This window comes from Phlebotomus argentipes, unplaced genomic scaffold, assembly GCF_947086385.1.
Source record: "Phlebotomus argentipes unplaced genomic scaffold, Phlebotomus argentipes genome assembly contig_17, whole genome shotgun sequence".
Lineage (NCBI taxonomy): Eukaryota > Metazoa > Arthropoda > Insecta > Diptera > Psychodidae > Phlebotomus > Phlebotomus argentipes.
In genome coordinates, this window is record NW_026776166.1 from 523 (window position 1) to 13,704 (window position 13,182).

Here is a 13,182-nt window from a genome sequence, read left to right on the forward strand (position 1 = left end):
AAGTGGAATCCCGCGCACGACACGAATCTCAATGGTGTGCAGTTCAGGATAGCCAAGAGAGGCGCTGAGCTGCTGACGATCGGCGGGCGTCTGGTGTACTCCCCGTGCTCCTTCAATCCCGTGGAGAACGAGGCGGTGATTTTGCGTCTGTTGAAGGAGTCCGAGGGCGCGCTGGACTTGATTGACGCCTCCAGTCTCGTGCCGGGACTGAAGTTCTCGCTTGGGATGCAGAAGTGGGAGCTGGCGGCGAAGGACATGAGTTTCTACGCGGATTTCCAGGCAGTTCCCGAGCAGTATCACATAATCTTGCGCCCGCAGATGTTCCCGCCGGAGGATTCTTTGTGGCGGTGCTGGTGAAGACCAGAGCCATGCCGTGGGCGCTGGAGGAGGAGAAGAGAGGCTCTCCGGCGGCGCCGCAGCGCAAGAAGCGCCGCCTGGGCGGCTACAAAGAGGAGCCCTTTGTCTTCTTCCACGGCGACGAGGACATCTTCTCCTCCATCAAGTCCTTCTACACGCTGCGCGAGGACTTCCAGCCCACGTGTCTGCTATGCCACGCGCTATCACACGGGCAAGAAGAAGAATATCTACTTCAGCTCCGAGTCCATTCGTGACATTGTGTAGCTGAGTGGCGATCGCGTGAAGATCATCAACACGGGCGTGAAGGTGTTCGTGCGCTGCGACAACAAGAACATGTCGTGCGCCTTCAGGCTCGCCCAGGAGGGTCTGCCCAGTGTGAATGAGTTCGTGGGCAGCGACCGGAGGGTGCGGCTGGAGAGGAGTGATCTCGTGACGCTACTGCACAACACGGACCCCACGAAGCCGCCCAAGGTGGAGGAATTGACGGCGGCGAGCCAGGAGAGAATCGCCGGCGTGACGCCGGGCAGTTGCGTGCTGGAGTATCGCGAGCCGAAGCTACAGATCACTTCGACGTGTCCGTGAGGCAATTCACGGCGGCCGACGCCTTCCCGGCCTGTGAAAAGAGAGACTCGTGATTCACTTCCTGCGCACTGCGTCTCTGCGGACGAACACTCACCGTGAGTTGCGCACGCCCGGCTTTGTGTCTGATTTTGCCCTCGTGCGACTTCCTGCAGCCTGTCAGCTTGTGCTGCAGCACCTCCTCAATCGCCCCCTGCGCCGGCAATCCGCTCCGCCGCCTTGTCGTGGCGCCGGTAGAAGTTTGGCAGTTTGTCGGCTTCCCGGAAAGTCGTATGCGATGAGATCCATAATTTCAGGATAATGCTGCTCTTCTCGGCGAATAGATCCTTTGCTGAGGAATGTTGTACTCGTAGAAGTAGCTCTAAAAGAGAAATCACAGGCACATGAGACTCCACACAGTCAAGATGCCCCATTTGGGATTAGATTCATTTATTGGATCGAATTTAAATGGACTCGCTCAGAGTCATATTTAGATGCAATTGCTAAAGGTCGAATTTAGATGGACTCCGAAAGTCCATTTAAATTCGTCCCTCGAATGTAGATCGACTCGGGAAGTCCATCTAAATTCGTCCTTTTGTGAAATATGCTGATCACGAACGAGGAGGCAAAGCGAGAGGGCTTCCCGGACTGTGCAGTGCTGATCGGAGACGGGCAAAGTGGCAGAGAGCAGCAATTCAACAGGATTCTCTGCGACGGTGGCCGGCTGGTGCAGTGGCGACGCCACGCATGCGCAAGAAATCGAGCATCTGCGACAAAGATGAATTCCCGGCGCCACGACACGAATACTCAATGGTGATTTGTGCCAGTCAGGATAGCCTAAGAGAGGCGACTGAGCTGCTGAGATCAGGCGCGGCGTCTGGTTAATCCACGTGCTCCTTCAAATCTCCGTGGAGAACGAGGTCGGTGATCTTTTTGGGCTGTTGTGAAGGAGTCCGAGGGCGCGCTGGACTTGATTGACGCCTCCAGTCTCGTGCCGGGACTGAAGTTCTCGCTTGGGATGCAGAAGAGGGAGCTGGCGGCGAAGGACATGAGTTTCTACGCGGATTTCCAGGCAGTTCCCGAGCAGTATCACATAATCTTGCGCCCGCAGATGTTCCAGCGCCGGAGGATCTCTTTGGGCGGTGATGGTGGAAGACAGAGCCATGCCGGTGGGCGCTGGAGGAGGAGATAGAGAGTCTCTACGGCGCCGGCGGCGGCCCGCAGCGCGCAAGGAAGGCGGCCGCTCCTGGGCGGCTACAACGAGAGGAGGCACCTGTTGTCTGTTTCTACCCCCCCCCTCCCCCCACGGCACGACGAGGGGGACATCTTTCTCCCCAATCAAGTCCTTCTACACACGCCTGCGCGAGGACTTCCAGGCGCACGGGTCTGCGATGCCAGCGCTATCACACGGGCAAGAAGACAGAATATCTACTTCAGCTCCGAGTCCATTCTGAACTACATCGTTAGGCTGAGCGGCGGAGTTCGCGTGAAGATCATCAACACGGGCGTGAAGGTGTTCGTGCGCTGCGACAACAAGAACATGTCGTGCGCCTTCAGGCTCGCCCAGGAGGGTCTGCCCAGTGTGAATGAGTTCGTGGGCAGCGACCGGAGGGTGTGGCTGGAGAGGAGTGATCTCGTGACGCTACTGCACAACACGGACCCCACGAAGCCGCCCAAGGTGGAGGAATTGACGGCGGCGAGCCAGGAGAGAATCGCCGGCGTGACGCCGGGCAGTTGCGTGCTGGAGTATCGCGAGCCGAAGCTACAGATCACTTCGACGTGTCCGTGAGGCAATTCACGGCGGCCGACGCCTTCCCGGCCTGTGAAAAGAGAGACTCGTGATTCACTTCCTGCGCACTGCGTCTCTGCGGACGAACACTCACCGTGAGTTGCTGCACGCCCGGCTTTGTGTCTGATTTTGCCCTCGTGCGGACTTCCTGCAGCCTGTTGCAGCTTGTGTGCCAGCACCTCCTTCAATCGGCCCCCTGCGCCGGCGCAACCGCTCCGCCGCCTTGTCTTGGCGCCGGTAGAAGTTTGGCAGGTTGTCGGCTTCCCGGAAAGTCGATGACGATGAGATCCATAATTTCAGGATAATGCTGCTCTTCTCGGCGAATAGATCCTTTGCTGAGGAATGTTGTACTCGTAGAAGTAGCTCTAACAGAGAAATCACAGGCACATGAGACTCCACACAGTCAAGATGCCCCATTTGGGATTAGATTGATTTATTGGATCGAATTTAAATGGACTCGCTCAGAGTCATATTTAGATGCAATTGCTCAAGGTCGAATTTAGATGGACTCCGAAAGTCCATCTAAATTCGTCCCTCGAATGTAGATCGACTCGGGAAGTCCATATAAATTCGTTCTTTTGTGAAAATGCTTGATCACGAACGAGGACAGCGAGGGCTTCCCGGACTTGCAGTGCATGATCCGGGAGACGGGCAAAGTGGAGAGCATGCAATTCAACAGGATTCTCTGCAACGTGCCGTGCAGTGGCGACGCCATCCCGCCTGCCAAGAATTCCGGACATACTGGAGCAAAGTGGAATCCGCGCACCCGACAAGAGATCCTCAATGGTGTGCAGTTCAGTATAGCCAAGAGAGGCGCTATGAGCCGCTGACGATACGGCGGGCGTCTGGGTGTACTCACGGGCTCCTTCAAATCCCGTGGAGAACGAGGGGGTGATTTTGCGTCTGTTGAAGGCTTGTCCGAGGGCGCGCGACTTGATTGACGCTCCAGTCTCGTGCCGGGGACTGAGTTCTCGCTTGGGATGCAGTAGTGGGAGCTGGCGGCCGGAAGGACATGAGTAGTTTACTACGCGGATTTCCAGCAGTTTCCGAAGCAGTATCACATAATGTCTTTGCGCCCGCAGATGGTCCCGCCGGAGGATTCTTTTGTGGGTGATGGGTGAGCAAGACCAGAGCCATGCCGTGGGCGCTGGAGGAGGAGAAGAGAGGCTCTCCGGCGGCGCCGCAGCGCAAGAAGCGCCGCCTGGGCGGCTACAACGAGGAGCCCTTTGTCTTCTTCCACGGCGACGAGGACATCTTCTCCTCCATCAAGTCCTTCTACACGCTGCGCGAGGACTTCCAGCCCACGTGTCTGCTATGCCACGCGCTATCACACGGGCAAGAAGAAGAATATCTACTTCAGCTCCGAGACCATTCGTGACATCGTGTAGCTGAGCGGCGATCGCGTGAAGATCATCAACACGGGCGTGAAGGTGTTCGTGCGCTGCGACAACAAGAACCTGTCGTGCGCCTTCAGGCTCGCCCAGGAGGGTCTGCCCAGTGTGAATGAGTTCGTGGGCAGCGACCGGAGGGTGCGGCTGGAGAGGAGTGATCTCGTTGACCACGCTACGCACAAAACGGACCCACGCGACAGCCGCCCAAGGGTGGGAGGAATGACGGCGGCGAGCAGGAGAGAATCGCCGGCGTGGACGCCGGGGAGTTGCGTGCTGTGAGTATCGCAGAGGCCGAAGCTAAGATCACTTCGCGTGTCCGTGAGGGCCAATTCACGGCGGCCGGACGCCTTCCCGGCCTGTGAAAAGAGAGACTCGTGATTCACTTCCTGCGCACTGCGTCTCTGCGGACGAACACTCACCGTGAGTTGCTGCACGCCCGGCTTTGTGTCTGATTTTGCCCTCGTGCGACTTCCTGCAGCCTGTCAGCTTGTGCTGCAGCACCTCCTCAATCGCCCCCTGCGCCGGCAATCCGCTCCGCCGCCTTGTCGTGGCGCCGGTAGAAGTTTGGCAGTTTGTCGGCTTCCCGGAAAGTCGTATGCGATGAGATCCATAATTTCAGGATAATGCTGCTCTTCTCGGCGAATAGATCCTTTGCTGAGGAATGTTGTACTCGTAGAAGTAGCTCTAAAAGAGAAATCACAGGCACATGAGACTCCACACAGTCAAGATGCCCCATTTGGGATTAGATTCATTTATTGGATCGAATTTAAATGGACTCGCTCAGAGTCATATTTAGATGCATTGCTCAAGGTCGAATTTAGATGGACTCCGAAAGTCCATTTAAATTCGTCCCTCGAATGTAGATCGACTCGGGAAGTCCATATAAATTCGTTCTTTTGTGAAAATGCTTGATCACGAACGAGGACAGCGAGGGCTTCCCGGACTTGCAGTGCATGATCCGGGAGACGGGCAAAGTGGAGAGCATGCAATTCAACAGGATTCTCTGCGACGTGCCGTGCAGTGGCGACGCCACGCTGCGAAAGAATCCGGACATCTGGACAAAGTGGAATCCCGCGCACGACACGAATCTCCATGGTGTGCAGTTCAGGATAGCCAAGAGAGGCGCTGAGCTGCTGACGATCGGCGGGCGTCTGGTGTACTCCACGTGCTCCTTCAATCCCGTGGAGAACGAGGCGGTGATTGTGCGTCTGTTGAAGGAGTCCGAGGGCGCGCTGGACTTGATTGACGCCTCCAGTCTCGTGCCGGGACTGAAGTTCTCGCTTGGGATGCAGAAGTGGGAGCTGGCGGCGAAGGACATGAGTTTCTACGCGGATTTCCAGGCAGTTCCCGAGCAGTATCACATAATCTTGCGCCCGCAGATGTTCCCGCCGGAGGATTCTTTGTGGCGGTGCTGGTGAAGACCAGAGCCATGCCGTGGGCGCTGGAGGAGGAGAAGAGAGGCTCTCCGGCGGCGCCGCAGCGCAAGAAGCGCCGCCTGGGCGGCTACAAAGAGGAGCCCTTTGTCTTCTTCCACGGCGACGAGGACATCTTCTCCTCCATCAAGTCCTTCTACACGCTGCGCGAGGACTTCCAGCCCACGTGTCTGCTATGCCACGCGCTATCACACGGGCAAGAAGAAGAATATCTACTTCAGCTCCGAGTCCATTCGTGACATCGTGTAGCTGAGCGGCGATCGCGTGAAGATCATCAACACGGGCGTGAAGGTGTTCGTGCGCTGCGACAACAAGAACATGTCGTGCGCCTTCAGGCTCGCCCAGGAGGGTCTGCCCAGTGTGAATGAGTTCGTGGGCAGCGACCGGAGGGTGCGGCTGGAGAGGAGTGATCTCGTGACGCTACTGCACAACACGGACCCCACGAAGCCGCCCAAGGTGGAGGAATTGACGGCGGCGAGCCAGGAGAGAATCGCCGGCGTGACGCCGGGCAGTTGCGTGCTGGAGTATCGCGAGCCGAATCTACAGATCACTTCGACGTGTCCGTGAGGCAATTCACGGCGGCCGACGCCTTCCCGGCCTGTGAAAAGAGAGACTTCTGATTCACTTCCTGGCGCACTCGTAACTACTGCGGAAACGAAACACTAACCAAGTGAGTTAAGACTTGCACGCCCGGGCAGAAAAGTATGATGAATGTTGCCCCTCGTGCGACTATCCTGACAAGACTGTCAGAACTTGTGCTGCAAAAGCAACCTCCATCAATCGCCCACTGCGACGGCCAAAGCCAAGCTCCGCCGCCTTGTCGTGGCGCGGTAGAAGTTGGCAAGTTTGGATCGCTTCCCGGAAAAAGATCAAGTATGCCCCCCACGATAGAGAGATCCATAAATTTTTCAGGATAATGCTGCTCTTCTCGGCGAATAGATCCTTTGCTGAGGAATGTTGTACTCGTAGAAGTAGCTCTAAAAGAGAAATCACAGGCACATGAGACTCCACACAGTCAAGATGCCCCATTTGGGATTAGATTCATTTATTGACGGAGAATTCTCGGAAAATCGGTACACTATTGATTTTTCCATCAATCCCACAATCGCAAAACCTTCTCACCTCATTGTACTCCTTGTTAGTGCACATTTTGGAGTGATATTTGAGGTATTTGGCGCTATTTTTTGCAAGGAAATGCGAACAAAATAACACTGAAAGTCCAATGCTTGTGACGTTTGCAGGACGACAATGTCGATAAGTCGGTAATGTAGGAATTGTCACTCGCACTACGGACGCGTTACAAACCGATTGCTTACACACTACTTACAAATCTCTTTCTTTGGCCTACTCGTAAGCGTATAAACTAATTCGACAAAATTAATTTAGAGTTAAGAGTTAATTTTAACAGTCTTGTAATCAGTAGCGTTTTACAGTACACACAAGGAAATATTCAATAAATTTATGCGGGTCTACCTTGTGCTTTGTGTCGCTCTTAGGCCAATACCTAAAAAAAATCGCGGGCCACCTTCGGCGACCCGGTGAAGTCCTCCTCGCCTTGCTTTGCTCTGAGACCAGGACCCAAAAAAATCGCGGGCCGCCTTCGGCGGCCCGGTGAAGTCCTCCTCGCTTTGCCTTGCTCTGACACGAAGACCTAAAAAAAATCGCGGGCCGCCTTCGGCGGCCCGGTGGAGTCCTCCTCGCCTTGCCTTGCTCTGAGACCAACACCCAAAAAATCGCGGGCCGCCTTCGGCGGCCCGGTGAAGTCCTCCTCGCCTTGCGTTGCTCTGAGATCAAGACCCAAAAAAATCGCGGGCCGCCTTCGGCGGCCCGGTGAAGTCCTCCTCGCCTTGCGTTACTCTGAGACCAAAACCTAAAAAAATCGCGGGCCGCCTTCGGCGGCCCGGTGAAGTCCTCCTCGCTCTGCGTTGCTCTGAGCCCAAGACCTGAAAAAATCGCGGGCCGCCTTCGGCGGCCCGGTGGAGTCCTCCTCGCCTTGCCTCTGCTCTGAGGGACAAACACCCAAAAAAAATCGCGGGCCGCCTTCGGCGGCCCGGTGAAGTCCTCCTCGCTCTGCGTTACTCTGAGACCAAAATCTAAAAAAATCGCCCCCCGCCTTCGGCGGCCCGGTGGATTCCTCCTCGCCTTGCCTTGCTCTGAGATCAAGACCCAAAAAAATCGCGGGCCGCCTTCGGCGGCCCGGTGAAGTTCTCCTCGCCTTGCGTTACTCTGAGACCAAAACCTAAAAAAATCGCGGGCCGCCTTCGGCGGCCCGGTGAAGTCCTCCTCGCTCTGCGTTGCTCTGAGCCCAAGACCTGAAAAAATCGCGGGCCGCCTTCGGCGGCCCGGTGGAGTCCTCCTCGCCTTGCCTTGCTCTGAGACCAACACCCAAAAAATCGCGGGCCGCCTTCGGCGGCCCGGTGAAGTCCTCCTCGCCTTGCGTTACTCTGAGACCAAAACCTAAAAAAATCGCGGGCCGCCGAAGGCGGCCCGGTGAAGTCCTCCTCGCTCTGCGTTGCTCTGAGATCAAGACCCAAAAAAAATCGCGGGCCGCCTTCGGCGGCCCGGTGAAGTCCTCCTCGCTCTGCGTTACTCTGAGACCAAAATCTAAAAAAATCGCCCCCCGCCTTCGGCGGCCCGGTGGATTCCTCCTCGCCTTGCCTTGCTCTGAGATCAAGACCCAAAAAAATCGCGGGCCGCCTTCGGCGGCCCGGTGAAGTTCTCCTCGCCTTGCGTTACTCTGAGACCAAAACCTAAAAAAATCGCGGGCCGCCTTCGGCGGCCCGGTGAAGTCCTCCTCGCTCTGCGTTGCTCTGAGCCCAAGACCTAAAAAAATCAAGGGCCGCCAAAGGCGGCCCGTTTCCTCTGTGCCTTGTGTCGCTCTCAGACCAATACCTCAAAAAAATCGGGAAGTACTTTTCCCCGTGTCGCTGTGAGACATGGCACTTGCCTCATACTACTACCGACAATCATTCCAAATAGACATTTTTTTATTTTAGGAAAAGATTACAGAGAGAAATATTATAAGAAAATTATCAATAAATACTCCTTACACTTCTTACGACTATATGGACTTGCATGGGACGTGAAGAAATCAACAGATCAGATATTGATACGTACTTTTAACATGATTTTCACAATTTTCACAATCTTACCGCATAACAGAAATTCAACTATGGAAAAAAGGAGGATGAATTTCAATTTGATCATCTCTACAAAATTTATTTTGTACTCGTGGACTTGTGGAAAAAATACAGTACAAAAATCTGCCCAGAAAGACGTGGTTTAAGCCTGAGAAATGCCGAGAAATCTTCACAACAAAAACAGATTAAATCCTACTCGACAGAAGCATTTGAGTCCACATTGCGTGCCCACTCGAGGATCCCCCTTAGTGGGTCTTGCTGTAGGTGTCCTTGTGCTGGTAGCCCGTCACGTAGCCGGACGCGTCTGACGTGTCCTTCCGCCCGGCGATGCCCTTCCCCTTACCGCTCTCGTCGAAGCGCTCGCGATGAGAACCCGTGTACTTCGACGTGTCAGTGAGGCGATTCACGGTGGCAGACGCCTTCCCGGCCTGTGAAAAGAGAGACTCGTGAGTCACCTCCTGTGCACTGCGTCCCTGCGGACGCTCACCGTAAGTTGCTGCACGCCCGGCTGGCCGCAATTGCTCATCTTGCTCTTGATCTCCTCAAGATTAGCGCCCTTCGTTTTGGCCAGGTCCTCGAGGAACTTGTTGTAGTCCTCGAAGCTCACTTTCAGGCTCTTTAGCTTCTTGAAGTGAATGGCAGTGTCCGTGGTGGTGATCTTCTTGTCTATCACTTTTGCCTGCTTCATCCACTTGTCGCTCTGCGACAGTGTCACATGCTTCCCGTCACTCTTTGTGTCGCCGAACTTTGAGAAGGCCTTGAAAGCCTCCCGGAAGCTCGCCTTGCCGGTGCTTCCGTTCTTCACATTCTCCTCCAGCGCCATCGCGGCCATCTCCACCGTTGGCACCGGTGAGGCTTCCTTCGCGTTCTCTTCCTTGGACATGGTCACGCCTCTGGAAGCAGAGGAATGATTTTGTATCAATTCACAGGACAATCAATTTTGTCTCCGATCAGATCAGATTAGAATGGGCGACGTTACTCTTGCGATCACGCTAACATTTTCCCAAAAACAAAACAGACACAACATGATTCCCTAACGGTTTTAGTCAAAATGATTTGATCTGTAAAATCCTCAAAGCTCTGAAAGATTTTTATAAGAGAGTTATCCCACTACGTTTCCTTGTGATTAACTGAGCATATTGATTTTACAAGTCATATTTGCATTTAATTGTGTGGTTCGGAAGAACTTATTAAGACTTCAGTGCGTACAGTGGGATAAACGCTTAAGACTATCAAAGTCTCTTTTGGCTAAGTAATGTCCTAAAATATTTATATTAATAGAACAGTCCTGTAAAGTGTTTTCTATCGGTTTTATATAGAAATTTGGAACTTTTCTAAAAAAAAATCACTCAAAAGAAAATTTTTGCACTGTTTTTCCTCACAAAACCACTCTTGATGATGGTGAATCCGAATTACAGAACTTGCTGAACTTGCCTATAAATCGCAACGTGAGTGAACATATTTGGACGAAGCTGAGAAGATACTGAGAAAATGCGTGTGATTTCACACAAAGAGCCACCAAAGATCAACAGTGGAGGCAAATATATCGCCACAGATCAATTATCACGGCACTCTCACATGCATTATATCGAGCCCATGAAGCATCACAGGGAATTTTGGACAGTTTTGAGGTCAAGATCACAGGAAAACTGGCACAGCTTGGCGGCTTTTTCCGAGATTCTCCAGATGTTGTGCATGCGGAGCGTCTATTTTGCCCCCAGTCACGGCAAAAACTGCGCCAAGACGGGCTTGGCGATTAGATAGAGAGTGAATTTTGAGAGCTTCATGCCTGACCTTGACTATGGTCGCGATTCGATGTACAAAACTCCGGGTGTTTCGTCGGCAATCGCGAGAAATTAGCTAGAGAAAAATTTACATGAGTAACTCGGAAATCAGTGATGTCATAGTTTTTTCTCTGCGTCTCTGTATTCGTGGAAATGCCAAGCAAGTTCTGGGTCTTTATCAATTATTGAGTAAAATTATTTATTACATTGCGATTGTGTTTCTTTGGGCGGCAATTAGGAATTTTTGTGACTCTCTAATCTCTGCTAATCTTAATGATCGCTTGAGGAGTTGATTATAAATGTCTTGATAAAGATTTAGAAAATCTCACAAGAAGGATTTCAAGCGTATCAATTTAGAACATCGCAGGAGCATTTGTTTCATGTCAACACAACACTTTGGTGCTACTTATTCCATTCCACCTCCAAATCAATATTCAATTACCCTTAACTTCCTCTATCTTGTTCCTCAATAAAAACCTTCGTCACGTTCATTGAGAACTATTGTTGGCTCTGTATCAAAAATAGGACTTCAATGTTTGTTTTTCCGTTTGTCAGTTCTGAATTTTACACGACAGACAAACACTTGTTGATGCGCTTGAGAATCATGCATTTTCCGTTTTTCACTCCCTTTTCAATCATAATTCTTCACCGCATTTCTCCATTTATCCAATTACACAGGAACAAAATTATTCAAATCATTTGTCTCTTTAATCGCGTGTGAACAGGAAAAAAATCGTGTGAAGAATACAAAATTACTCTTTTCCATGTGATTCTCTGTCATTTTGACACACATTTTCTCATGTTCTATAAATAGCCATTTACTCCCTCTTCAGCTGAGGAATAAATGCGAAAACTACTTCTTCACATGATTTTTCACTGATGAAAAATACTGCTGGCAATTCAATTAAGTCACGGGGAAATGTGTATTGATTGCCATGCAAGAAATATAGGACAATTTCCACCCTCGTTGCGTGCAAGAAACGTCTGCAACTTTGTTTTGTTGTTCCTTCTAGTGCAGGATTGAGGTCAATTCTCGGTGTATTTCTTATCAGCTTATCAGTGTCTTTTCCGTTGGATAGACGGACTAATGCGCGTGAGTCTCTGTTGACCTTTCCGCCAGAGCAATTGAATTTCTGGGCGTGGACAATGGATCGCGCTCGCTTTCCCTCTGTCATGTCCGTCAATTTGCAGCGAACCCTTCGTCCTTTACCGCTCAATATTTGAGAGAAAGGCGGAAAATCGACCGGAAAAGTGGAAGTATGTTAACCAGCGAATCAATAAATTGAGGTGGGATAGGTTGAAAGGGGCAGATAAGTGGCCAGAAATTGAACACTGAACTGATTGATTCTTCAAACTTATTGAACACTAGAAAGCACTTTGTGGTCATCGTGGCCAAATTTGAAGCTCAAGCCTCGCTGTGTTTCAGACACGGCTCATTGAAATAAGTTTACATTTGGCGAAAAAGGCAATAAAAAAGCTTAAATAGTTTATTTTTAATTCGCAATCAACCAAAAATTACCCTCCATAGTGCTTTTCAACTGGCCAGAGTGACAGAAACCTACAGATGCCAGAGACATATGTCTGTTGAAAGAATATCAATAGCAATATGAAGAAAGTCATATTTACCAATGTGCCCCAGGAAAACCTAATTTAAGGGGCAAAATGCGCTCTATGGATGTGGAAATAGCGGCTAAAAACTCAATTAAGACGAGAAAACTCATGTGAATTCGCAAAAAATCACTCGTCTATCGAAAGTTTATCGATAAAACCGGTATGAAGTGGCAAACTGACCAGCTTGTTCGAAGGAAATATTGCTCTAGAGCTTTTCAGTGTTGAAGATTGAAAATTTTTCTAATTTTTTACATCCATTTCAGCGAAATACAATTGCAATATTTCTCTTGGCACTCAAATTCTGTCACTTATCCGCCCTTCGGGAGTGTTCTTCACTCACAATTAGCGAATAAACAGTGATTTGAGTATCTTCTGACGGCGTCAATGATGCCAATGAAATATTTAGAGAACATTAGCGCATGCAGAGTTTATCTCACGTTCACAATTATATAATTCTCTCCACTCCGAAGGGGGGCGAAAAATCATCTAAATTGCGATTCATCAACAAACACTGCATTGTCCATTGTGTGCGGGAAGAAGGAAGACGAGGAAATGTGTGTCACCACTTCTGCGTAAATAATGGATTTTCCAGGAAAGTCACCGTGCTGGAAATTGGCAAATGAGGTCACGAATCAATTGGACGCTTAGGGTCAATTTATCAACTTTTCACGCACTTAAAATCATTATTTTTAGCCATGATGTCAGTAATAATTTTCACACGCATCTCGCTCGGTGGACTTTTGCGTGGATTCTCAGGGAAAGTGCATGGAGTCTTCATTTCATCTTTGGCGAGAGGGAAAGCGCATGAATTTATCGATCCATTGAGTCTCTGTATCTTCTCAATGGGATTTCATGGGAGTCCCTGGAGAAATTCCTGCCCAAAATACAACACTATTTGTGCGCTTCGAATTCTCCAGGTAATTTTCAAAATCACCACATAAACACACACCTCAGAAAATCCCGTCAGCAGACTCGACAAGATGCTTTTCTTTAAACACCAAAAAAACACCACTAATGCCAGAGAGAGAATTGGCGGAGACGCAAAAGAGCCAATCCGGAGGATGTTGATGATTAGACTGAGGCGCCGTTGGGAGATTTCTCTCTGTTTTGCCCACCAAA

At 51.0% G+C, this 13,182-nt stretch overlaps 2 protein-coding genes across 3 annotated transcripts; both read right to left on the reverse strand.

The window, feature by feature from the left end:
- Window positions 1-4,505: 4,505 nt before the first annotated feature.
- On the reverse strand, window positions 4,506-5,150 carry LOC132256690 (uncharacterized). The gene is made up of 2 exons (XM_059753185.1): window positions 5,016-5,150; window positions 4,506-4,779 (listed from the first exon to the last, which is right to left on the reverse strand). The coding sequence occupies exons 1-2, from the start codon at window positions 5,147-5,149 to the stop codon at window positions 4,578-4,580; spliced, it is 336 nt and encodes a 111-aa protein (XP_059609168.1). The 5' UTR covers window position 5,150; the 3' UTR covers window positions 4,506-4,577.
- Window positions 5,151-8,492: 3,342 nt separating this feature from the next.
- Window positions 8,493-13,135, reverse strand: LOC132256672 (tubulin polymerization-promoting protein homolog). 2 transcript variants are annotated; one of them, XM_059753167.1, is made up of 3 exons: window positions 13,013-13,135; window positions 9,156-9,561; window positions 8,493-9,096 (listed from the first exon to the last, which is right to left on the reverse strand). In XM_059753167.1, exons 2-3 carry the CDS (start codon window positions 9,549-9,551, stop codon window positions 8,914-8,916), a joined length of 579 nt encoding a protein of 192 aa, XP_059609150.1. In that variant the 5' UTR covers window positions 9,552-9,561; window positions 13,013-13,135; the 3' UTR covers window positions 8,493-8,913. The 2 variants fall into 2 exon arrangements, with proteins under 2 accessions (XP_059609150.1, XP_059609148.1); XM_059753165.1 differs by lacking the exon at window positions 13,013-13,135 and adding an exon at window positions 10,103-10,227.
- Between the last annotated feature and the right edge of the window lie 47 nt (window positions 13,136-13,182).